Raw genomic sequence first — 23,200 nt, forward strand, 5'->3', positions numbered from 1 at the left:
CACATCGTCCTCTCAGATTAATACTATGCATTCAATGATTCTAACATACTAGTGTTAAATCTATAGCAATTTAAAAGATCCCTTTGTCAGGGCCAGTGTAGCAGGTAAAGCCACTGCTTGCATCACTGACATCCCATACAGGTGCTGCTGATTCATGTCCCTGCTGCTCCACTTCTGATCCAGCTCCTTGCTAACAGCCTGGGAAAAGCAGTGGAAGATGGCTCCAGTGTGTTGGCCCCTGCCACCCACAGGGAGACCTGAATGAAGCTCCTGGCTTCACCCTGATTCAGCCCTGGTCATTGTGGCCATCTAGGGAGTGAACTATTGGATGGAAAATCTCTCTCCCTCTCTGCAACGCTGACATCCAAATAAATAAATAAATAAATAATCACTTTATAATTTTTTTTGGATGGCAGGACTTAACATCTGTTGAATGAAATGAATTTTGTTTTTTTTTTTTTAAATTTATTCATTTATTTACATGGTTCACTTCCCAAATACCCTCAGTGTTCCCTAACTGGGGCAAAAGACAGGAGCCAGAAAGTCAATCCAGTTTTTCCACTTGGATGGCAGGGGACCCAACCACTTGAGCCATCACTGCTACCTTCTAGGGTTCAGGATGAAATGCGTTTTATCTGGCTTTTCATTAAAATTGGTTTTACCCAATTGAACTTACCCAATGAAGCAAATATATCTGAATTAGTGAACTAATGAGAATGTCCTAAAAAGTTGATTTTATTCTTTCTTAGTACTTAAACATATATCTTTAGCATAGTAAAAATAAGTCAGTTTCACTTATGCTACAAAATATATACAATTTAAATTTATCTTTTCTTGTCTGCTCTGTTCAAGCCACATAAATAAGAAATTGTGTCCTAACGTATCAGTCAATATAAATATTAAATATGTCCTCTAATGGCAGAATGTAGATATATCTTAAACATATTTTATGATATTTACAGTTGAAGGAACTAGAAGAGGAATGGGTCAAACTGCCAACAGGTGCTCCCAAACCCAGTCGATTTTTGCGTTCCCAGCAAGAACTAGAAGCTAAACTGGAACAGCAGCAGTCTGCTGGTGGAGATGCTGAGGGAGGTAAGCCAACATTAGACCTTGATTCCAATAAAAATTAGCAAGAACCGGCACTGCCTTAAGTATACATGTTCACTGAACATATTTTGGAGGATTGCCTTTCATAAAACATAGGTTGGATACAGGGTTAATAACTCTGATCCAGTCCATTCACAGCCTTTATAAAATTTTAATACAGAAAGGACTGATGACTGTTTAATAAGTAAAAACCATTCTACCTGGGGATGGGGCTGGTGCTGTGGCATAGTGGGTAAAGCTGCCGCCTGCAGTGCTGGCATCTCATATGGGTGCCAGGTCAAGTCCCAGCTGCTCCACTTCTGATCCAGCTCTCTGTTATGTCCTGGGAAAGCAGTAGAAGATGGCAAAGGTCCTTTCCCCCCGTATCCTCATGGGAGACCTGGAGGAAGCTTCTGGCTTCAGATTGGCGCAGCTCCAGCCATTACGGCCATCTGGGGAGTGGACTGGCGGATAGAAGATCTCTCTCTGTCTCTACCTCTCTCTGTAATTCTGTCTTTCAAATAAACAAATCTTTAAAAAAAAAAAAAAGTCTACTCATTCTTAGCTTCGTTTTGTTTTTCTCCTTGAAGGTGGTGATGATGGTGATGAAGTGCCACAGATAGATGCTTATGAGCTTTTGGAAGCAGTAGAAATTCTTTCCAAACTTCCCAAAGACTTTTATGACAAAATAGTGAGTAATGGTTAAATGTCTTTTATTTGTTTAATTCTAAATAAGTATTTGAATATCCTAGAAAATGCATGCCCTCTCTCCTCCTAGTAGAGTTTGTGGCTTCTTCTTTGTTCCTATACTACTTTGTATATATACCTATTAATGGTATCCTTTTACTTGTCTTACCAAAAACCAGAACACTATTTCTGACTTCTTTTTCTTTTCTCTCTAGTTTGCTTTTAAATATTTCTTAAATTCATCCCCTGTTCTCCATCCCCATTGCCACTACTTTACCCTAGGATTTCGTGACCTTGGCACTATTGACATTTTTTGCCCCAAAATTCTTTGTTCTGACTGTCTTGTATATGGTAGAATATTCTGCATCTCTTCTGGCTTTCACTCACGGGCTATCAGTAATGGCATCCCTTAAGTCATGTCTCTAATCTTTGTTAAATATCCCCTAGAAGTCAAAATCATCCCTAGTTGAGAAACAGGCTCTTATCCCTACTAGCACCATCATGCCTTGCCTCAGTATTGCAGTAAGTAGTCTTCTCACACGACTTCTGTGTCTGCTCTTACCTCCTTCCCATCCTGTTTCACAGTGTCATTAACATTTTTGATAATGTAAACTTTCCCATATTAAAACTCTTAACTGTTTCCTGGCTTCCATGGGTTTTGATATGATGTCTGAAATCATCCTGTGGCCACAGAGGCCACCTATAGCACCTTTGAAGCCCCCAGTTACCTTTTAGCCATATCTCATTTGCTCCCACTCTCCATGCTCCAACCATACTGAACTTCTCCCAGTAGCAAAAGTACCACATTCTTTTAAAAAAAATTCTGTACCTTAACATGTTCTGTTCTTTCTGCCTATGACAGTCTTGTCTCTTCATTTACTTCAGTGATACCTCTTCATCCTCTAGGTCTCCCTAAAGATAGCTTTTTAGGGGAAATTCCATGGGACTGTCTAAGCTAGGTTAGGCTTCTTACCCTTTACCAGAGCAGCTTGTGTAGTGTTCATGGTGGTCACAGCTGGTACTTATTAGAGATCATCCAGCTCTGCTATCAGCAACTCGAGTATCCTGTTAATTTCTGATTAGCAAATAAATATTTGATGAATTGAACTCTAATCTCCTCCAGAATGGTGTTTGTCATCATTTTTGTAATCCTCACTTTTTTTTCAAATAGTGGGTGTTCAAATTGTTGAATGATTGTTTGATCTCTAGTGAAGTGTATTTTATAGCATCAAATAAAAGGATATTATACTCACAATCTAGAAAACGAATCTCCAGGATTAGAATTTTGGTTGCTGGTTATGTGATTGTCCTTTTCTGGTCTTTTCAATGTTGTTAGTAGGGAAATTTATCTGCTGTAATTGTGCCACTATGAAATGGACTAAAAATGTGTCATTATATCCTTATTTTCCATTTGACACTTACATAATAAACATTTGCCTTGAAAATGAGGTGGAAAAGTCTATTAGGATTAGGAAATCTTATGAAAATATGTTATATATTTAAAAAATTGCATGTGTTAGTGAATAAAATATTCTAATTGCATAGTTTTGCAATTTTTAAAACTAGCTTTAGAAATAGAAAAAGTTTCTGAAAACAAAAATGTTATATCTTTGAATTAGTAGAGTGCAAGAAACAGATTTTTACTCTGTCCTCTTATGTTCTCTTCTACAAGTAACTCAGATTGTGTCTTACAGGAGGCAAAAAAATGGCAAGAGAGAAAAGAAGCCCTGGAGGCTGTAGAGGTACTAGTGAAAAACCCCAAACTGGAAGCAGGCGATTATGCGGATCTAGTAAAAGCATTAAAGAAGGTAAAATGAAAACTTTCAGCATTGATTGCTAACAACCGTCCAGGCCATTGAATTTTTCTTTATCAGTTTGGGTAGCAGTAGAAATTTCTTTTCCCTACACATAGTGCAATGGGAGAAGTCAATCAAAAGCCATAATAAAGTAAAAAGAAATTTAATTTAGTGGTTAAAGTGAGAAGTTAACTTCAGTTGTATAAATTAACCTGAAATGTGTTTTTAAAATTTGATACTATCTATGTTTATACACAAATAAACCAACTTCATATCCGTATTAGGTTGACTTCACAGAAGTAAATCAAAAATGTGGAAATGGAAAAAGAATGCTGTTGAAGAATAAGATACAGGCAGATCCCTTCTCCCTCCATCATAATCTCTTCTTTCTGTTGTCTAAGTCAAGTAATTCCCTTTAATTTCCCATTTTCTTCCTTAATGAATGTCATGAAAAACTATTCATTTTGAAATTCCTTAGGATATTCCTGAAGTTATTTCTTGAGCTATCTTCTTGGTGGCAGTGGTGGTGGTGGAGTGTGTGTTTATGTGTGTGTGTGTGAAAGAGACTGAATTGCTGACTCATTGCCCTCTGGGCCCACAGAAGCTAGGACCCTACACCAGGTCTCCCACCTCGATGTCAAGAACGTAATGACTTGAGCCATGACTGCTGTCTCCCAGAAGCTGGAGTTGGGCCAGGAGCCAGGAATAGAACCCAGTCACCTTTATATTGGACTCAGGCATCTTAACTGCTAGGCTAAATGCCCATCCCAAAGCTGTCTTTGAGTTAGCACCTCACTTAACATAGTCTTGGGTTTTCTTGTTTTCATAGGTTATTTGTAAGATGCCTCTTACCCGTAACTTGTTTGACTTTAATTCCTTATAGGTAGTGGTTGATAACTATTTTTTTTATCTTGAGATTAAGATTTGGGCTTCAGAATGTTTTATTACATATTCTTAAGACTTCTTATATGGCGTTAGTCATTTTTCACTTTTAGTCTTTGTGCCTTTTTCCTCTTTAATTACTACCTGCAGTCAACATAGTTTTCTTTTTTTTTTTTTTTTTTTTTTTTTTTGCCCATAATCAAAACTTTATTGAAAAACTGACATCAAAATAGGGGAAAGCTTGTATACCTTATAAAATCAAACAAAATTACATTATCTTAGTAGATTCACTAGAATCACTGAACTTATGATAAGGCTTTCTGTGAGAACACAAATCCAGGAGTTTGTGTGGGTCACTAGTGTTGCTTTCTTCTAAAGGAACAGCCTTCTGTGAGTCGGGCCTTCCCTCCTGTAGGCTGGCACAAAACTGTGGAGCAGCCTACACAAAGAACCACTGTTTGGGCATGGCTGAAAACCGTGGTGATCTTGTAGCAACCTGGGCATTTTACGTCCATAAAATAAGAATTCGGACTTTGAACTAGCCGTTTCTTCTTATGTTTCTTCTTTTCCTCCTCCAAAGAGGGATGGAGTAAATCTCTAGCCAAGGGCATGTCGGCGGTCCGCGAGCCCGGCGCCTCTCGCTGGTTCTGGCTACTCCCCTAGTTTTCTGAACATAATAATTCACAGTGGGTTTAACTGATTATTGCCTGTCAACAATGTGTTTGTGTTTTAACTGTTAATACTAGTTAAAGATAAATACTAACTGATAATTACTTCAAAGTACATAGCATTTTAATGCTATGGTCCTGATTTATGAGAGAAGAGATAGTACTTTTCATTATTGAAAATTTCCAAATGTTTAGAATAAATTGAGGTTATAATCTAAAACTTTATTTCCCAGTCTAAGATAGAAGTCACTGAGAAAACAGAAGTCATTAATTTTTTCTTATCTGGAATAAAGTACCTTACATACATTATTTTCTGAAAAATAGCATTTTTCTGTTTTCCCGTTCTGATTTCCCAGTTTAATATAACTTGTTAAGTCAAACTAGGATATATGATAATGCATGTGATCACAGGTACTATGTTAGGGTATTTCATTTGTTGCTCATCTATAAGTTCATTCAGCCTTTGCCATTTTAGATATAATAGATTCACAAAATCTTCATTAACATTACCTTAGTATCATGAGTGTCTATAGATTTAGCTCCCACTGGTTACTGCTGAGTGAGTAGGAAGAGGAAACTTCCTAAGAAAGAGATGGAATGATAGCTTATAATTAGGGCCATATAACAAAAACCACATTTTGAGCTGTATTTAAAAAAACACTGATGTCCAAATCCCATTCCAGATTCATTGAACTAGAATTTCTTGGAAAAGAGTCTGGCATGTTTTTAATAACCATTGCTAGAATATACCGTATAGTTTTAGATGCCAAATATGAAGTCTAGCATCTAAATTATATCCAAGTATTCTGGTAAGTAAAAATAACCAGAATGTTTACAAATGCTATTAACAAGTTCAGTACAACTTAATGGAATTGGTTTTCTCCATAGACTTATAGTAATTACAGATTTAACAAAATATTCATGAAGTATCTGATCTCATCAGGAAAATGGGCTTATCATACCATGGGTTCAGAGGATGAATATCCTTTAGTACAGCGGGCAAAAGCTTTGGAGTCAGAACTATCCTGGACTTGAATCACGCCCTGCTATATGCTAGCTACATGACCTTGGCCATATTAACCTCTAATTTTTGAAATTGCAAAACTAAAACTGAGATGATAATTGTATCTATCTCACAGGGTTTGGGTGAAAACTAGATGTAAAAATGGTTATGAAGCACCTGCAAAATAGTGTTGCTTAGTTTGTCTTTAATAAATGTTAGTCTCTTAATCCTTATTCCTCAGCACTTAAGGAATGTAAATAGGTGCCAGCTAGACCTTACTTGTGGGCTACATATTAGGAGTTGTGTAAGGTGCTTCTGCTTATGGAACTAAGGGACTGGATAAATTTTAAAGTAGAATGTAGATGTTACTTCTGGGGAAAGAATGAAAAAACAGCAGTTTAGGGGAATTTATAAGCAGTGCAACTTTCCAAGACCATCTTACCCCAGGAAGGAGCCCAGTAATAGTTACTTTCTTGCTTAATTGATACAGATGCCTCTACTACCCATGAGTGTAGCGAAGTGCTGGGCTTTATGGATTGTATCATAGGACGACATAGTGTAAACTGTGGTGGAAGAGAATCTGCTAAGAGACTCTCAATGCAATCAGATCTGAATGCATCACTCGATGACTAAAATGTCTGAGGTCACAAGCTCCCTCAGAGGAGTTGTATGTGCAATTTAGAATCCCCATGGATTTCCCGAAAGCACCTACAGCAGTTTGTTTTCTTTCTTTTGAAAATTTATTTATTTGAAGGTCTGAATTAGAGAGAGGGAATGAGAGATAGATTGTCCATCCAAATTACAGCAGTTTCTACTGGTGCTCCTTGGGTGTTAATACTAGCTGCTGTTCTGTGGTATCTCAGAGTATACTCTTTTGGTTTCCCTGCCCCAAAACAAAATCATGAGACCTCCAGCTTCTCTACTGTTGTTAGAATCTTCTACAGTTGTGCAATGCTGACAGCCCAGACTGCCACTACTGGAGAACTAACAATTTTAAGCTGTGGTTTTATGTATGTTTTATTGGTAAAACTTTAAATTAGGAATTTAAACATAATGAAAGGAGGCTCCTAAATTTGCCATTATCGAAGAGAAATCTTTCCTCTTTTGTCGGAAGCAGAATTGGTCATCCATTAACATAAGAGTTCGAGAATACATTTTTTTTTATGTTCAAAATCCTTTTTTTTTTTTACTATTTTTAAACTTATATTTAGTAAATATAATTTTCCAAAGTACAGTTTATGGATTACAGTGGCTTTTTCCCCCCCATAACTTCCTTCCCACCTGTACCCCTCCCATCTCCTGCTCCCTCTCCCATTCCATTCACATCAAGATTCATTTTCAATTATCTTTATATATAGAAGATCGATTTGATATATATTAAGTAAAGATTTCATCAGTTTGCACCCACACAGAACATATTTTTCAACATTCTTCTACAGAGTCATGGCAGTTTTTCTTTTTTCTCTCCTTTTGTAGGTTGTAGGAAAGGACACCAATGTCATGTTGGTAGCTTTGGCAGCAAAATGTCTTACAGGCCTGGCTGTTGGGCTAAGGAAGAAATTTGGACAATATGCAGGACATGTAAGTAACATTCCTTTTTGTATGCAAATCAATAAATTATAAAAAATGGCAAACTAGTTTGCTTTATGCTTTAAAGAAACTCTCTGGCTTTTTTTTTTTTTTTTTTTTTTAAGATGTATGTATTTGAAATCAGAGTTACAAAGAGAAACACAGAGAAAGAGCTCCTCTGTCCACTGATTCACTCCCCAAATGACCACAATAGCCAGGACTGGTCCAGGCTGAAGCCAGGGACCAGCAGCTTCATTTGGGAGGCAAGGGCCCAAGTATTTGTGCCATCATGTCTGCTTTCCCAGGTGCATTAGCAGAGAGCTAGATTGGAAGTAGAGCAGCAGGGTCTCTAGCTGGCACTCATATGGGGTGCCAGTATCACAGGTGGCAGCTTAACCACCTACACCACAGTACCAGCCCCTTGGAATAAATTTTTATATTTTAAGTAAAGCGAATTTCTTGTTAAGTTTTTTTTTAAAGATTTATTTATGTATTTTAAAGGTAGACTTATAGAAAGGCAGAGAGAGAGGGTCTTCCATCTGTTGGTTCACTCCCCCCAAAATGGCTGCAATGGCCAGAGCTGTGCCAATCCAAAGCCAGGAGCCAGGTGCTTCTTCCAGGTCTCCCACGTGGGTGCAGGAGCCCAAGGACTTCGGCCTTCTTCCACTGCTTTCCCAGGCCATAGCAGAGAGCTGGATCGGAAAAGGAGCAGCCAGCACTAGAACCGATGCCCATATGGGGTGCCGGCGCTTCAAGCCAGGGCGTTAACACACTGTGCCATTTGATTTCCTAGAATGACTCAAGAGTTTCTAATAATCCATAATCATGTGTCAGTGTATATTGTGAAATTAATATCTAGCCTCACTGGAGCTGTGGTATTTGGAAATTGCTTACTTACAGCATTAAAAATACTTTTAGAGAACTTAGATGAAAAAAAGACATGATCAAAAATAAGTAAATCATGATTGGCTTATTGTAAGGGAAATAAAAAGATGGGCTTGTAAAATATTTAGACAAGTAAATAATAAATTAGAACAAAATTACAGGTTTTTAATAGTAATATGAAATCCATATTGTATATGCTATGAATGTATTAACTAGCTTTTGGTTCATTTTTTGATACTTATTAGGATATTTTATACTACTGTATTAAAAATAGCTTTTCATGGGGCCAGTGTTCTAGCGAAACCGGTTAAGCTGCTGCCTTTAATACTGGTACCCCTAAATGGTGCCTGTTTGAGTCCTGGCTGCCCCATGTCAAATAAAGCTCCCTGTTCGTGACCTGTGAAAGGGACCAGAGAAGGCCCAAATGCTTGGATGCCTGCCACCCACATGGGAGACCTGAATGGAGCTACTGGCTCCCAGCTTCAGCCTGGTCCAGCACTGGCTGATGCTGCCATCAAGGGAATGAAACAGCACATGGAAGCTCTTTATCTCTCTGTCTCTTCCTCTCTCTGTAACTCTTTGAAAAAATAAAGAAAAAAAAATTTTATTTTTGACAGAGTGGACAGTGAGAGACACAGAGAGAAAGGTCTTCCTTTTCCGTTGGTTCACCCCCCAAAGGCCACTGCGGCCAGCGTGGTGCGACCGGCGCACTGCGCTGATCCGAAGCCAGGAGCCAGGTGCTTCTCCTGGTCTCCCATGCAGGTGCAGGGCCCAAGGACTTGAGCCATCCTCCACTGTACTCCCAGGCCACAGCAGAGAGAGAACTGGACTGGAAGAAGAGTGACCAGGACAGAATCTGGCGCCCCGACCGGGACTAGAACCTGGGGTGCTGGCGCCGCAGGCAGAGGATTAGCCTATTGAGCCACGGTACCGGCCAAGAAATATTTTTTAAAAATAGCTTTTCGAGGTAGAAAGCAATTTTTAAAATCCATTTTGTTTTACTAACTCATCGTTGGATAATTATCTGGTCCTCTAGTTTGAGTGCTGATTCTGGCTTTGTTTCACTTTGTTGTGCTCTGTAGTTTGGAGGCTTTTTTTCTTTCTTTAAAACTTTAAAACATGTGCTGTGGTTCAAATATGTTAGTGGCTGGCATGTTTGGTTTTATTTTCTTTATTTATAAACTTTTGGGTAATACTTACGAAACTGAATCTTAGCTTTCTACCCATTAAAATATCCTGATTTTCAAAGGACTAACTCCTAGTATTATAAAGTGAGTCTTCAATTTTTGCTGACACACAGTATTTGAAAATCAGTTTAGGGGCTGGTGCTGTGACACAGTGGGTTAACGCCCTGGCCTGAAAGCGCTGGTAACCCATGAGGGCACCGGTTCAAGACCCGGCTGCTCCTCTTCTGATCCGGCTCTCTGCTGTGGCCTGGGAAAGCAATGGAGGATGGCCCAAGTCCTTGGACCCCTGCACCCACATGGGAGACCCGGGGATAGCTCCTGGCTCCTGGCTTTGGATCGGCACCGCCCCAACCGTTGCAGTCAGTTGGGGAGTAAACCATCGGATGGAAGACCTCCCTCTTTCTCTCTCTTTCTCTCTCTCTCTCTCTCTCTCTCTCTCTGGATAACTCTGACTTTCAAATAAATAAATAAATCTTAAAAAAAAAGGAAGTCACTATATATAATTTATATTAACATTTAATGAACTAGTAATAGCTTAAAAGATAAAATACAAGTTTTTAAAAATTTTATCCTCACTGATAAACAGGACTTCACTAAGAAGGTAAATTCTGAACCAAATTGCTATAATTTCTTTTTTTATTGGTGTGGTAAAAGAATAAGAGACATCCCAGTACAGTGAGGTTTATCAGAATCTTGGGTGGTAGGAAGAAATATATGCTATACCAGTTTCCCTAGCCTGAGTCCACCTCATTAAGAATCATTTTGTCTACTGAGAGATTTTACTGATAGAAATTGTTACATGGTTGTATTTTAGGTAGAGGCAGAAAATAGATTCAGAAACTCTGCCACAGAGGTACAAAATGAGAGCTCTTGATTATCTCTACATAAGATTTTTGTGCCCTTCAAGAAAGGAAATAGCTTTTTTTTTTTTTCCTAGGGTGGGAGGTGGATAAAAAGAGAGCTCCTGTCTACTAATTCACTCCCCAAATGCCTGTAAAGGCTGGAGCTGGTTCCAGGAGTTGGGAATGTAATCTATGTCCCCAGGAGAATGACAGGAACCCAATTACTTGAGCCACCACCTCAGTGCTTCCCATTGTGCATTCGCAAGAAGTTGGAGTCAGGAACCAGAACTAGGAATCAAACCCAGGCATTCTGATGTGGGATACAGGTGCCCTTAACCACTATAATAAATACCTGCTCCCAGTGAAAGACTCTTTTTTTTTTTTTTTTTTTTGTAAGGTCAATTTATTATTTGAAAGGCAGAGTTACAGAGAGAAATGAAGGCAGAGAGAAAGAAGTCTTCCATCTGCTGGTTCACTCCTCAAATGGCTGCAGCAGCCAAAGCTGGGCTGATCCGAAGCCAGAAGCTTCTTCCAAATCTCCCATGTGGGTGCAGGGGCCCAAGGACTTGGGCCATCTCCCAGTGCTTTCCTAGGCCATAATAGAGAGCTGAGTCAGAAGGGGAGCAGCTGGGACTCTAACCACAGCACCAGCACCCCCTGCCTATTTTTTTTTTTTATTAAAGATTTATTTATGGAAGACTTAACTTGAATGTTCTTTTTTTTTTTTTTTTTTTGATGTTTGTTTCTTTGATAGAATCAAGATAATTTTTAAAATAATAGCTTTACCAAGATATAACCCATATAGTAAATTTTGTCTTTGTTAAGTAGATAATTGAGTGATTTATTTAGTGGTTGTGTAACTATCACCGCTAATTCCAGAACATTTTTTGTATCTCAAACCCCACACCTATTAGGAGTCACTCCCGTTCTTTTCTACCCCTAGGCTTTGGTAACCACTAATGTACTTTCTATGTCTATAGATTTGGCATTTCATATAAAATTTGTGATTGACTTCTTTCATTTAGCATATGGTTTTTAAAGGTCATTCCTTTCCATTGCCAAATACTAGTCCAACTGTTCTCTTTCATAGGTTGTGCCAACCATTTTGGAGAAATTCAAGGAGAAGAAGCCTCAAGTGGTACAAGCCTTGCAGGAGGCAATCGATGCAATCTTCCTTACTGTAAGTTGACGGTGTGAGCATGTGGTTTTATTTAATGTACCTTTTGTCAGTGTGGTATTTTGATTGTTCTTCAGAATTAAAAACTCATCTCAATGACCACATTTTCTTTCTGAAGACCACACTACAGAACATCAGTGAAGATGTTTTAGCAGTGATGGATAATAAAAATCCAACTATCAAGCAGCAGACATCTCTTTTTATTGCAAGAAGCTTCCGTCACTGCACTGCTTCTACACTGCCAAAGAGCTTGCTGAAGCCCTTTTGTGCTGCTCTTCTTAAGGTATAGACTCTGTGAAATTGGGGAAACATCTTATACTGAAACAAGTTATTTTTTCTTCTAATGATGTATGGTGATTATTTTACTTCAGATTTAGATTATGATCTGGTGAGGAGCAGAACCTCTGCGACTTTGGAAATTGAATCCAAATTCTTATCATTGTCTGTGTTCCTATTCCTGACGGAACCACAAATTAGCTCCATGATTCCACCAACTGTTGTTTCTTACATGGCCCACATATTGGTGTTCAGCTGGATCTGGCCATGCATAAGCATCAGATTTGTAGTATAGTCATAAGTTGCTTAACATAGAGTGTACTTAACACAAATTAAAATGGCTACAATATCACTAGGAAACACAATTTTATAGGACTGCTATTATATGTTTGGTCTGTCATTACCTGAAATGCATTCAGTGGTTCCTGACTTTATTTAAGAAAATATTAACTTGTTAAATGGGTAACCAGAGCTTTCCTTAACTCCAAAAGAATTTGTGAAAGACGGTTAACTGGCAAAGGAAAGCTACAATTAGCTACAGCAAATTGTAAACCGCAGATTCTTTATCCAACAATGATGAACCTCAATTAATATCAGGAATACTTAAAATGCCTTAGGTTCAGATCCTTTTGCTTATTTCTGGACTATAGCACATCAACGATTCTGCTCCTGAAGTCAGAGATGCTGCATTTGAAGCATTGGGAACTGCTTTGAAGGTGGTTGGTGAGAAAGCAGTAAACCCATTCTTAGCTGATGTGGACAAACTCAAGCTGGATAAGGTAGGTTAGTAATGGGTTGTGATAAAACTGGACAACAGTCCTGTCTGTTTGCCTGGTTTCATCTCTGGGTAATTAAAGTACTGGTATCCTTTTGATCAGAATTTCTCAGGTGTTTTTTTTTTTTGTTTGTTTGTTTGTTGTTGTTTTTTATCGCCATTCACATTAGAAAAGAAATTTTAGGGGCCTATGCTGTGGTGCAGCGGGTTAAAGCCCTGGCCTGCAGCACCAGCATCTCATGTGAGCACCGGTTTGAGTCCTGGCTGCTTTACTTCTGGTCCACCTCTCTGCTATGGCCTATGAAAGCAGTAAAAGATGACCCAGATCCTTGAACCCCTGCACCCACGTAGGAGACAAGAAGCAGCTCCTGGCTCCTTGCTTCAGATCAGCTCAGCTCTGGCCATTGCAGCCATCTGGGGACTGAGCCAGTGGATGGAAGACATCTCTCTGTAACTTTGTCTTTCAAATAAATAACTCTTTTTTTTTTTTTTTTTTTTTGACAGGCAGAGTGGACAGTGAGAGAGAGAGAGAGAGGTCTCCCTTTGTCGTTGGTTCACCCTCCAATGGCCGCTGCGGCCGGCGCACTGCGCCTATCCGAAGGCAGGAGCCAGGTGCTTCTCCTGGTCTCCCATGGGGTGCAGGGTCCAAGCACTTGGGCCATCCTCCACTGCACTCCCTGGCCATAGCAGAGAGCTGGCCTGGAAGAGGGGCAACCGGGACTAGAACCCGGTGTGCCGGCGCCGCTAGGCGGAGGATTACCCTGCTGAGCCACGGCGCCGGCCCATAAGATAACTCTTAAAAAAAAAAGGAGAGCCAGCGTTGTGGTGCAATGGGTTAAAGCCCTGGCCTAAAGTGCTGACATTCCATATGGGCACCGGTTCTAGTCCTGGCTGCTCCACTTCCAATCCAGCTCTCTGCTATAGCCTGGGATAGCAGTAGAAGATGGCCCTAGTCCTTGTGCCCCTATACCCGTGTGGGAGACCCGGAGGAAGCTCCTGGCTCCTGGCTTCCGATCACCACAGCTCTGGCCGTTGTGGCCATCTAGGGAGTGAACCATCAGATAGAAGACCTCTCTCTCTGTCTTTGCCTTTCTCTGTAACTCTGTCTTTCAAATAATCTCTACCTCTCTCTCTTTCAAATAAATAAAATAAATCTTTAAAAAAAAAAAGAAAGAAAGAAATTTTATACACATACACAATTGGAATCAGTTTTGAGTACTTTCTCTTTTCAGTTTTGATTTATTTCATTCTCTACTGGTCATTCAGTCCTACAGTTAGGAAACATAGCTTCTGAAGATTTAAATTTCATCCTAGGCTATAGTGGTGATATTATTAGAAATGTCTTTCAGAGTATAACCAGAAAGTTACTGAGTAATCTATCTATAAAGGTGAAAACAGTGTTGTAAGAAAAGTGTTTCTAATATCTTAGAAATTATCTGTCTAAGAATGTCTTCCATCAAAAATGTTATTGTAAGTTATTAAAATCCTAATTTCTGAAGAAATAAAATATTACATTAGTATATACCCACTGCCAAGAAAGTGTATAATCTATCTTCATTGAAAACTTTTCTCTCTGAATTCTCATGTATAGTTGTGATTTTGAAATGACTTAATAAGTAGTAATATAGTGGTTATGTTTGAGAATTGTGCTAAATAATGTTTGCTTCTCTTTCATTCTGTAGATCAAAGAATGTTCAGAGAAAGTAGAACTGGTACATGGTAAGAAAGCTGGACCAGGAGCTGATAAGAAGGAATTCAAACCTGTACCTGGAAGGGCTGCTGCTTCAGGGGCTGCAGGAGATAAGGACATGAAGGACATTTCAGCACCCAAACCAGGACCCTTAAAAAAGGCACCTGCTACTAAGGTTAATAGATATTTTGAAATTAGAATTTAGTAAAGTTCTCAGGCTCTCATGGTGGTGCTTCCATTTATGACTTTGAGAAATGAATTAATTGATCACATTGAAAATACAGAAGAACTTTTGTTAATGAAGACATCATAGTATTCCAATAATACATTTGGTGAACTTTAATAGATACAAAAATAGAAATAAAGATATGGGAGTGCTTTTTTCCCCCATAAACATAAAATTTACTGTCTTAACCTTTTTCAAGTGTATAGTTGAGTATTATTAAATATGTTCATAATGTACAACCATTACTACCATCTAGTTCTATAGCTGAAAGTCTGTACCCATTAAACAGTAGCCCCTTATTCTTTCCTTACCCTAGCCCTTGGTAACCATTGTTTTTCTTTCTGTTTCTATGAATTTGACTACTTTAAGTGCCACATATAAGTAGAATCATTGGTATTTGTCTTTTGGGGACTGGCCTGTTTCACTTAGTATTAGATCCTTAAGGCTTATCCATTTTTCTTACTACAATGTATTTTCCTTTTGTTTCTCTAAACCCTTCCATGTCCAAGCTAGCTGGTCTTCTCTTATTAAGAGGAATTCTTTTTTTAAAAAAAAAAAAAGGGTGGGGGTGGGGGTGGGGGAGGTAAGCAGGCAATTGCTCTCTATTCCTGTTTTGAAAAGGTAAGTGGGAAAGCATCAGCATCTAACCCAGTGACCCAGCTAGGAATGGAATGAAAAATCAGTCAATTAAAATATACATCTGCTAAAAAAGATAAATAGGAAGTATGTTAATTGAAGTTACTCTCTATAAGAAAATGTCTGCACAGGGAAGGATCCAGAAAGGTATTCTAGTTAATCAAAGAGTACAGGATTTTCCATTTTTAGGGTTAGAAAATATTCAGATCTCTTAGTGGGCTTGTTTCTATGAACCAACAAAAACCATATTGCTGATATGAAGCGGCAGGTATTAAACATTTCCATTTATTTAAAAACCATTAATTTTGCTAATGGCACCTTAATATCTTGGAATTTATTCAAGGGAACATTTGTTTCAGAACAGATCTGGATGTTGAAGAATAACTTGATCCTTTATCATCCCATCCCATCTTTTCTTTTTAGGTTTTGGGCATTTCTTAACAAATACCCAAAATAGGTAGAAGGAACAATGTAAGCAGTGATGTACATTGCCATAATGTTGTGTACTTTGTTAATTTTTAAAATTGGGATGAAATTAACTTAAATGAAGACTTTAATACAATGTTAGCACTGGTACAATAAAAAGTATGACCAACTAAAGTTTTATTTCAGAGTTGCCAGGATGGTTCAAGATTAATATTATAATTTCTAAGTTTATAGATAAAAAGAAATCTAACTTCAGATATTGAAAGGGAATATAATGAATTTCAACATGTCTTTTTTTTTTTTTTAAGAGATTATATATTTGAAAGGCAGAGTTATAGAGAGTGAGAGAGAAAGAGAGAGAAATCAATGTCCCATCTGTTGATTCACTTCCCAGATGGCTGCAATGGCCAGGAATGGGCTGAAACTAGGAGGCTGGAACTCCATCTGGATCTACCATATGGGTGGCAGGGGCCTATGTACCTGGGCCATCTTCTGCTGCCTTCCCAGACACATTAGCAGGGAACTAGATAAGAAGTGGAGCAGCTGGGACTCAAATTGGCACTCATATAGGATGCTGGTATTGCAGGCAATAGCTTGAATATGCTGCCCCCACAGTGCCAGCCCCTTGACATATCTTCTTTTTTAAAATATTTATTTATTTGAAAGATAAAGTTACAGAGAGTGGGAGAGACAGAGAGAGAAAAAAAAGAGATCTTTCATCTGCTGGTTCACCCCCCCAAATGACAGCAACAACCAGGGCTGAGTCAGGCCAAAGCCAGGAGCCTGGAACACATCTGGTTCTCCGACATGGATGTCAGGGGCCCAAATACTTGTGCCACCTTCCACTGCTTTCCCAGGTGCATTAGCAGAGAGCTGGATTGGAAGTGGAGCAGCCAGGACTTGAACTGGTGTCCAATTGGTGCAGGCAGTAGCTTATTGCAGGCAATGGCTTAACCCCCTGTACCACAGTGCAGGCCCCATCAACATATCTTCTTGATAAAAATTTTTAACCATATAGTTCTCAGGTCATTATATATTGTGCCTCAAACTCATTAAACCATAGAAAGTTGAGACCTACAAGATTTGATTTCTTTTTTTGCTGGGTTCTATAACATACAATTAATATTATTTAGCTTACTGAAAATAAATAGGGACCAGCACTGTGGCACAGTGGGTTATAGCCCTGGCCTGAAACACCGGCATCCCATGTGGGTGCCAGTTCTAGTCCTGGCTGCTCCTGTTCCAATCCAGCTCTCTGCTATGGCCTGGGATAGCAGTGGAGGACTGCCCAAGTCCTTGGGCACCTGCATCAATGTGGGAGACCCAGAGGGAGCTCCTGGCTCCCGGCTCCTGGCTTCTGGCTTCGGATTCGGATTCGTGCAGCTCCAGCTATTGCTGCCATCTGGGGAGTGGGCCAGTGGATGGAAGACCTTTCTCTCAGTCTCTACCTTCCTCTGTAACTCTGTCTTCCAAATAAATAAAATAAATCTTAAAAAAAAAAAAAAAGAAAAAGAAAAAATTGTCTCAGACAGGTATTCCCTTGATTGCTATAGTCTGGCAAACCAAAAGCCAGCACACATCATACTTAATGAAAGTACTAAAATATTCCTTTTTTTTTTTCCCCAGATTTATTTTATTTCTTTGAAAGGCAAAGTTAGAGAGGGACAGAGGCTTCAACCTGGCCCAGCACTGGCCATTGGTGGCCATTTGGAGAATGAACCAGCAGATAGAAGATACCTGTCTCTCCCTTTGTCTCTGTAACTCTGACTTTCAAAATAAATAAATGAATCTTTAAAAAAAAAAAAAAGAATGCTGCTGGTACTGTAATTGTTTTATAATGATCTGTGCTTAGGTAGAAGAATATAGTGAGAGGTATTAATACTTAGGAGAGGCAAAAGTGTCATTTTTGTAGGTTATATGACCATATACTTAAAACAGAAGTCACCTGAAAAACTAAAACAAAAGAAAGATTCATGGCCGGCACTGTGGTATAGTGGGCTGATCCTCGGCCTGTGGTGCCAGAGTCCCGTATAGGGGCCGGTTCATGTCCTGGCTGCTCCTCTCCAGATCCAGCTCTCTGCTTATAGCCTGGGAAAGCAGTGGAAGATGTCCTAAGTTCTGTATACTCTCTCTGTACCTGCGTGGGAGACCTGGAAGAAGCTCCTGGATCCTGGCTTTGGATCAGCCCATCTCCGGCCATTGCAGCCATTTGCGGAGTGGACCAGCCCTCTCTCTGTAACTCTACCTCTCAAATAAATAAATAAAATCTTTAGAAAATGAAAGGAGGCCGGCGCCGCAGCTCACTAGGCTAATCCTCCGCCTGTGCTGCCGGCACACCGGGTTCTAGTCCTAGTCGGGGCGCCAGATTCTGTCCCGGTTGCCCCTCTTCCAGGCCAGCTCTCTGCTGTGGCCCAGGAGTGCAGTGGAGGATGGCCCAAGTGCTTGGGCCCTGCACTGCATGGGAGACCAGGAGAAGCACCTGGCTCCTGGCTTCAGATCAGCGTGGTGTGCCGGCCGCGGCAGCCATTGGAGGGTGACCCAACGGAAAAGGAAGACCTTTCTCTCTCACTGTCCACTCTGCCTGTCAGGAAAAAAAAAAAAAAGAAAAAAGAAGAGAAAAGGAAAGATTCAATTAGATGATTATTTTCAACGTAACTGGACAAGTAACTGCTGTTGCTATAACAGCCCCTCTTTTCCTTGCAAATTCTACTCACATACATAGATTTCAAAATTTTTTGCACTGAAATAAACATTTAATTCCAGTTGTTTTTTTTTTTTTTTTTTAACAAACTTTTGAAGTACCCTTGAATATTCTCCTGAAAACAGGATAACTTAGGGTTAGGTACTGAGTAAGTATTATGATTCTGTACTGATGTAGGAAAGGTTGAGACATTTGAAGGCATTAGGATGTCATTCTCAGTTTAGTCTGTACCTTCACTGTGATTCTAGTCTATCATTTTTGTTTCTTTGATCTTGTAGCTTATTCTGGATTAGAGATTCTTAATATGGGTTCTATAGATTACCCCTGGATGATCTCCAAATGGTCTGTCCACTCTTAAAACCTAAATTCTATGGACGTGAAAAACTGTTTATTTTGGGTTAGTTCTTCAGTTTAATCAAATGTTCAAAGGGGATCAGAGACCCAAAAAGGTTTAAGAATTTTTTAAATCCTTAAGCTGTTTAAGTTTTTAAAAATTGTTTTTAGGCTGGTGGGCCACCTAAGAAGGGGAAACCAGCTGCACCAGGAGGCACAGGGAGCACCGGAACCAAGAACAAGAAAGCACTGGAGACCAAAGAAATAGTGGAGCCCGAGCTCTCGGTCAGTGTTACGTGCTATGTCTGAAACTTGGGAAATGGTGGGAAATTGAGACCTTTGAGATTTCAGGTCTGTCTTTGCTGGGTTCTGTATCATGCAGTCAGTTTCTTTTGGCTTAGTGACACTGCCTTAGACAAGCTTCCCCTTTAGGTCAGTAGGAAATGCATAGAAGTCTCATACACAATAACATACCTATGGGAGTGTTCCTTTGGTTTTGGTTGGGGTATTTGTACATTCTTGCCATCTGTTTTCTTGAGCAGTTCCTAATTTTAGGGTATTGTTGTATCTTACAGGTAGAAGTATGTGAAGAAAAAGCTTCAGCTGTCCTTCCCCCTACCTGTATACAGCTGCTAGACAGCAGCAACTGGAAGGAAAGGCTGGCCTGTATGGAAGAGTTCCAGAAGGTAGGGGTGCAGGGATGAGTGGAATGGCAAAGAAAACCCAATTATATGGAAGCAGTGTAGTTGACAGTTGAAGGATTTGTCCTAATTGCTGTTTTGTAACCAGTGAACTTGTTTCATAGTGATAACTGAAGAGGACATAGGGGTTTTTCTCTTCATGTATAGCTGTATCGTGGTGTTGTCTTTCAACATCTACATTCTGTGGCTTTTATAAGCTCATAACTTAGTAGTTATTCAAGAAAATTAGGTTATTATTCTGAATTATAAAGTTTAGATGAATTTTTAAATTATGATACTTGCTCATAGACTTACTAAGCAAGCAAATCTTTCCACTTAAACCTCTCCTCATCTATTTCTGTGTTTCCCCCTTTGTTGTGATTCCTTGTTAAAACAAACATTACCTGTTGGTTTGAGAAACACTTGAAAATCTGTTGAAATGGCGTGTGTGGTAGCTACTTTTGGCATAGACCATGTGATTCTAATAAGAAAGTCGTGTGGAGAACATGAAAGAGCACTGGGACTTGAGGACAGCGGCTTCCAGTCCTATATCTGCTGCTCATTTGCTTTAGACCTGAGTTTGTGCATCTTTGAAATGTAACACTTCACTACTTCTAACCTACTGTACTTCACTATGTTTTTAGGAAAATCAAGTAAGAATACACCTATGGATAAGCAGTTTCTGCCTGCCACATACTATGCAAATGAAAGTGGTTACTGTTATTTTCCTTGGAGCAAATTATTTGTGAACTCCTGAAATGTGAAATAAGAGTTTTCAATGATTTTAATATAACAGCCCTTTATCAAAGCATCTAGATTAAGAAATCATTATAACAAAAACTGTATATACTCTCTCTATAACCTTCTTTAATTCTATTGGTCCGCCTCCTTTAAAAGTAACTACTTACCTTTTAAAAAAAAAGTAGCAACTTACTTGGTTTGGGTATTGACTGTTCCTTTGGAATTAATTTTTAACATTTTAATTCTTATTCTCTTATTTCACTTCAAGGCTGTTGAACTAATGGACCGAACTGAAATGCCATGTCAGGCATTAGTGAGGATGCTGGCCAAGAAACCTGGATGGAAAGAAACTAATTTTCAGGTACATTTAAAATTTTTTTTTGTTTATTTGAAAGAAAGAGAGGCAGATAGGCACAGAGAGAGCTTCTGTTCACTGATTCACTCTCTAGATGTCTGTAAACAGAAACAGAGCTCTTACTTGTAAGTTTATTCCTCAAAATCTACAGGGACTTTTACTGGGCCTGTGCTGAAGCCAGAAGCTGGAAACTCAGTCCAGATCTCTCATGTGGATAGTTGGAATCCAGCTACTTGACCCGTCATTGCTGCCTCCCAGGATCCACGTTAGGAAGCTGGGTATCTCCCAGTACACTGTTGTAGGACACTGGCATCCTAACCTGCAAATAACCACTAGGCTAAATGCTTGCCCCAATTTTCAGAGTTTTTGTTTTTTAAAAATTTATTTATTTGAGAGACAGGAAGTTCATATCTATTGATTCACTCTCAAATACCTACAATGTCTGAGGCAGGGGTGGGGGTGGGTGGGCATATAGGACAAAGCCAAGAGCCAGGAATTTAATCCAGGTCCCTCACCGGATGGCAGGAATATAACTATTTGAGCCATCACTCTTGCCTCCCAGGGTTCACTTTAGCAGGAAACTGAAATCAGGAGCCAGAGCTCATTTTAAACCTAGGCATTCAGTGCCAGTGTGGAATGTAGACATCCTACCTAGTGGCCTAACTGCTCAACCAAATATCCACCACTCTAGGTGTTTCTCAGTTGGAGATACAATGTCTTTTATTGAAATAATTTCTACTACATCATCCTGTGTAGTAATACAAAGATACAATTTTGAAAGAACAGTGGAATTTGTTCACTTTTGATTAAACAGAAAATACAATTTTATGTAATTAGGAGTTTACCTATAAATATATGTGCAGCTTGTATAATTTATATGCATTTTTCCTCAGTATTTAGGCCTAAAAGCCCTCTATTCTGAATTTATATAATCAAGGGTGAGATAGGAAACAGTGAGATAACTTTCTTATTTATTTGAGTGGAAAGTAAGAGTAGTCTTTAAATTGCCAATGAAAATTTACCACCTAGTCAGTTTTTTTTTTAGAAAACTTTTATTTAATAAATATAAATTTTGAAAGTACAACTTTTGGATTATAGCGGTTTTTCCCCCCATAACCTCCCTCCCACCTGCAAACCATCCCATCTCCTGCTCTCTCTCCCATCCCATTCTTCATTAAAATTCATTTTTAATTATCTTTATATACAGAAGATCAACTTAGTATTACTAAGTAAAGATTTCAACAGATTGCCACCTAGTCAGTTTTATAGTCTCAGTAATTGATAATAGAGCTGAAATTGAACATTATTACATTATTAGCCTAAATAGTGATTTTTTTTTCAAAGATTTATTCATTCCTTTGAAAGAGTTACACAGAGAAGGAGAGGCAGAGAGAGAGAAAGGAAGAGGTCCTCCATCTGCTGGTGCACTCCCCAGTTGACCGCAGCAGCCAGAGCTGTGAATCTGAAGCCAATAGCCTCCCCCAGATCTCCCACACAGGCGCAGGGTCTCAAGGAGTTGGGCCGTCTTCTGCTGCCCACCCCAGGCCATAGCAGAGAGCTGGATCGGAAGTGAAACAGCCAGGACTTAAAACCGGTGTTTTCTGTCTTTATGGATTCCTCTCTCCTAGACATTTTATACAATGGATTCATACAATATGTGGGTTTTTGTGTGTGGTTTCCACTGAGCATGTTTTCAAAGCTCACCTACCATATTGTACCATGTATCAGTTCTTAGTATTTATTGTGCCAAGTAATATATTCCACTGTATTGACAGACCACACTTTATTTTTCTGTTCATTAGTTGTGCATTTGGGTTGTTTCCACTTTTTAGTTATTGTAAATAATGCTGCTGTAAGTATTTGTGAACAAGTTTTTATGTAAACATGTGTTTTCATTTCTCTTGGGAATATACAGAATTGCATGGGATAATTTTTTGAGGATCTGACAAACTGTTTTTTGAAGTGACATCAGCATTTTACATTCATACTAGCAATATATTTGTATGAGAGTAAAGATTTTTGAAAAAAAAAAGTTTTAAAGATTTTTGTATTTATTGTATGGCAGAGATACAGCGAGAGATATCTTCTATCTGCTGGTTCACTCTCCAAATGGGCCAAGCCAAAACTATAAGCCAGGAGCTTCTTCTGTGTATCCTTCGTGGGTGCAGGGGCCCAAGAACTTGGGCCATCCTCCACTGTTTTCCCAGGCACATTAGAAAGGAGCTGGATTGGAAATGGAGCAGCTGGGACTCAAACTGATGCCCATATGGGATGCTGGCACTGCAGGCAGTGGCTTAACCTATTGTGCCACAGCAGTTAGTCTCACAGCCCTGAAAGTTTTTCTACATCCTTGCCAATATTTAGTTTTCATCTTTTTTCTAATCATCTTAGATAGTATCAGCTATACTCTCATTATAGTTGTGATGCAGTCATCAGAGCCTCTGGTCAGTAGCTTAGTAGTTAGCTAGTGAATGGGCAGAGATGTTCTTCAATGACTGTAACCAATATGTCTTCCGCCCTTTGCCAGAGCTATCTGTGTATGTCTGTTAAGCTTGTTTTCAATGCTCTAGCACTTT

The 23,200-nt window shown here is 39.2% G+C and overlaps 2 protein-coding genes across 4 annotated transcripts in view; one reads left to right on the plus strand and one right to left on the minus strand.

Moving 5' to 3' along the window:
* CKAP5 (cytoskeleton associated protein 5) overlaps positions 1-23,200 on the plus strand; it is a 113,019-nt gene that overhangs the window by 48,152 nt on the left and 41,667 nt on the right. For all 3 annotated transcript variants that reach the window (XM_089327065.1, XM_008270443.5, XM_002709083.5), the window contains 11 exons: positions 963-1,095; positions 1,680-1,780; positions 3,471-3,584; positions 7,602-7,706; positions 11,699-11,788; positions 11,904-12,068; positions 12,712-12,840; positions 14,519-14,701; positions 19,020-19,133; positions 19,424-19,534; positions 20,538-20,630. In XM_089327065.1, the coding sequence (XP_089183191.1) occupies positions 963-1,095; positions 1,680-1,780; positions 3,471-3,584; positions 7,602-7,706; positions 11,699-11,788; positions 11,904-12,068; positions 12,712-12,840; positions 14,519-14,701; positions 19,020-19,133; positions 19,424-19,534; positions 20,538-20,630 (1,338 nt within the window). The remainder of the gene's footprint in view (positions 1-962; positions 1,096-1,679; positions 1,781-3,470; positions 3,585-7,601; positions 7,707-11,698; positions 11,789-11,903; positions 12,069-12,711; positions 12,841-14,518; positions 14,702-19,019; positions 19,134-19,423; positions 19,535-20,537; positions 20,631-23,200) is intronic.
* Positions 4,614-5,154, minus strand: LOC100339454 (small ribosomal subunit protein eS27-like). Its single transcript, XM_002709484.6, has one exon. The coding sequence runs from the start codon at positions 5,063-5,065 to the stop codon at positions 4,811-4,813; it is 255 nt and encodes an 84-aa protein (XP_002709530.1). The 5' UTR covers positions 5,066-5,154; the 3' UTR covers positions 4,614-4,810.

This window comes from Oryctolagus cuniculus, chromosome 1, assembly GCF_051225735.1.
Source record: "Oryctolagus cuniculus isolate XC-2025 breed Fujian yellow rabbit chromosome 1, ASM5122573v1, whole genome shotgun sequence".
NCBI classification, from domain to species: domain Eukaryota; kingdom Metazoa; phylum Chordata; class Mammalia; order Lagomorpha; family Leporidae; genus Oryctolagus; species Oryctolagus cuniculus.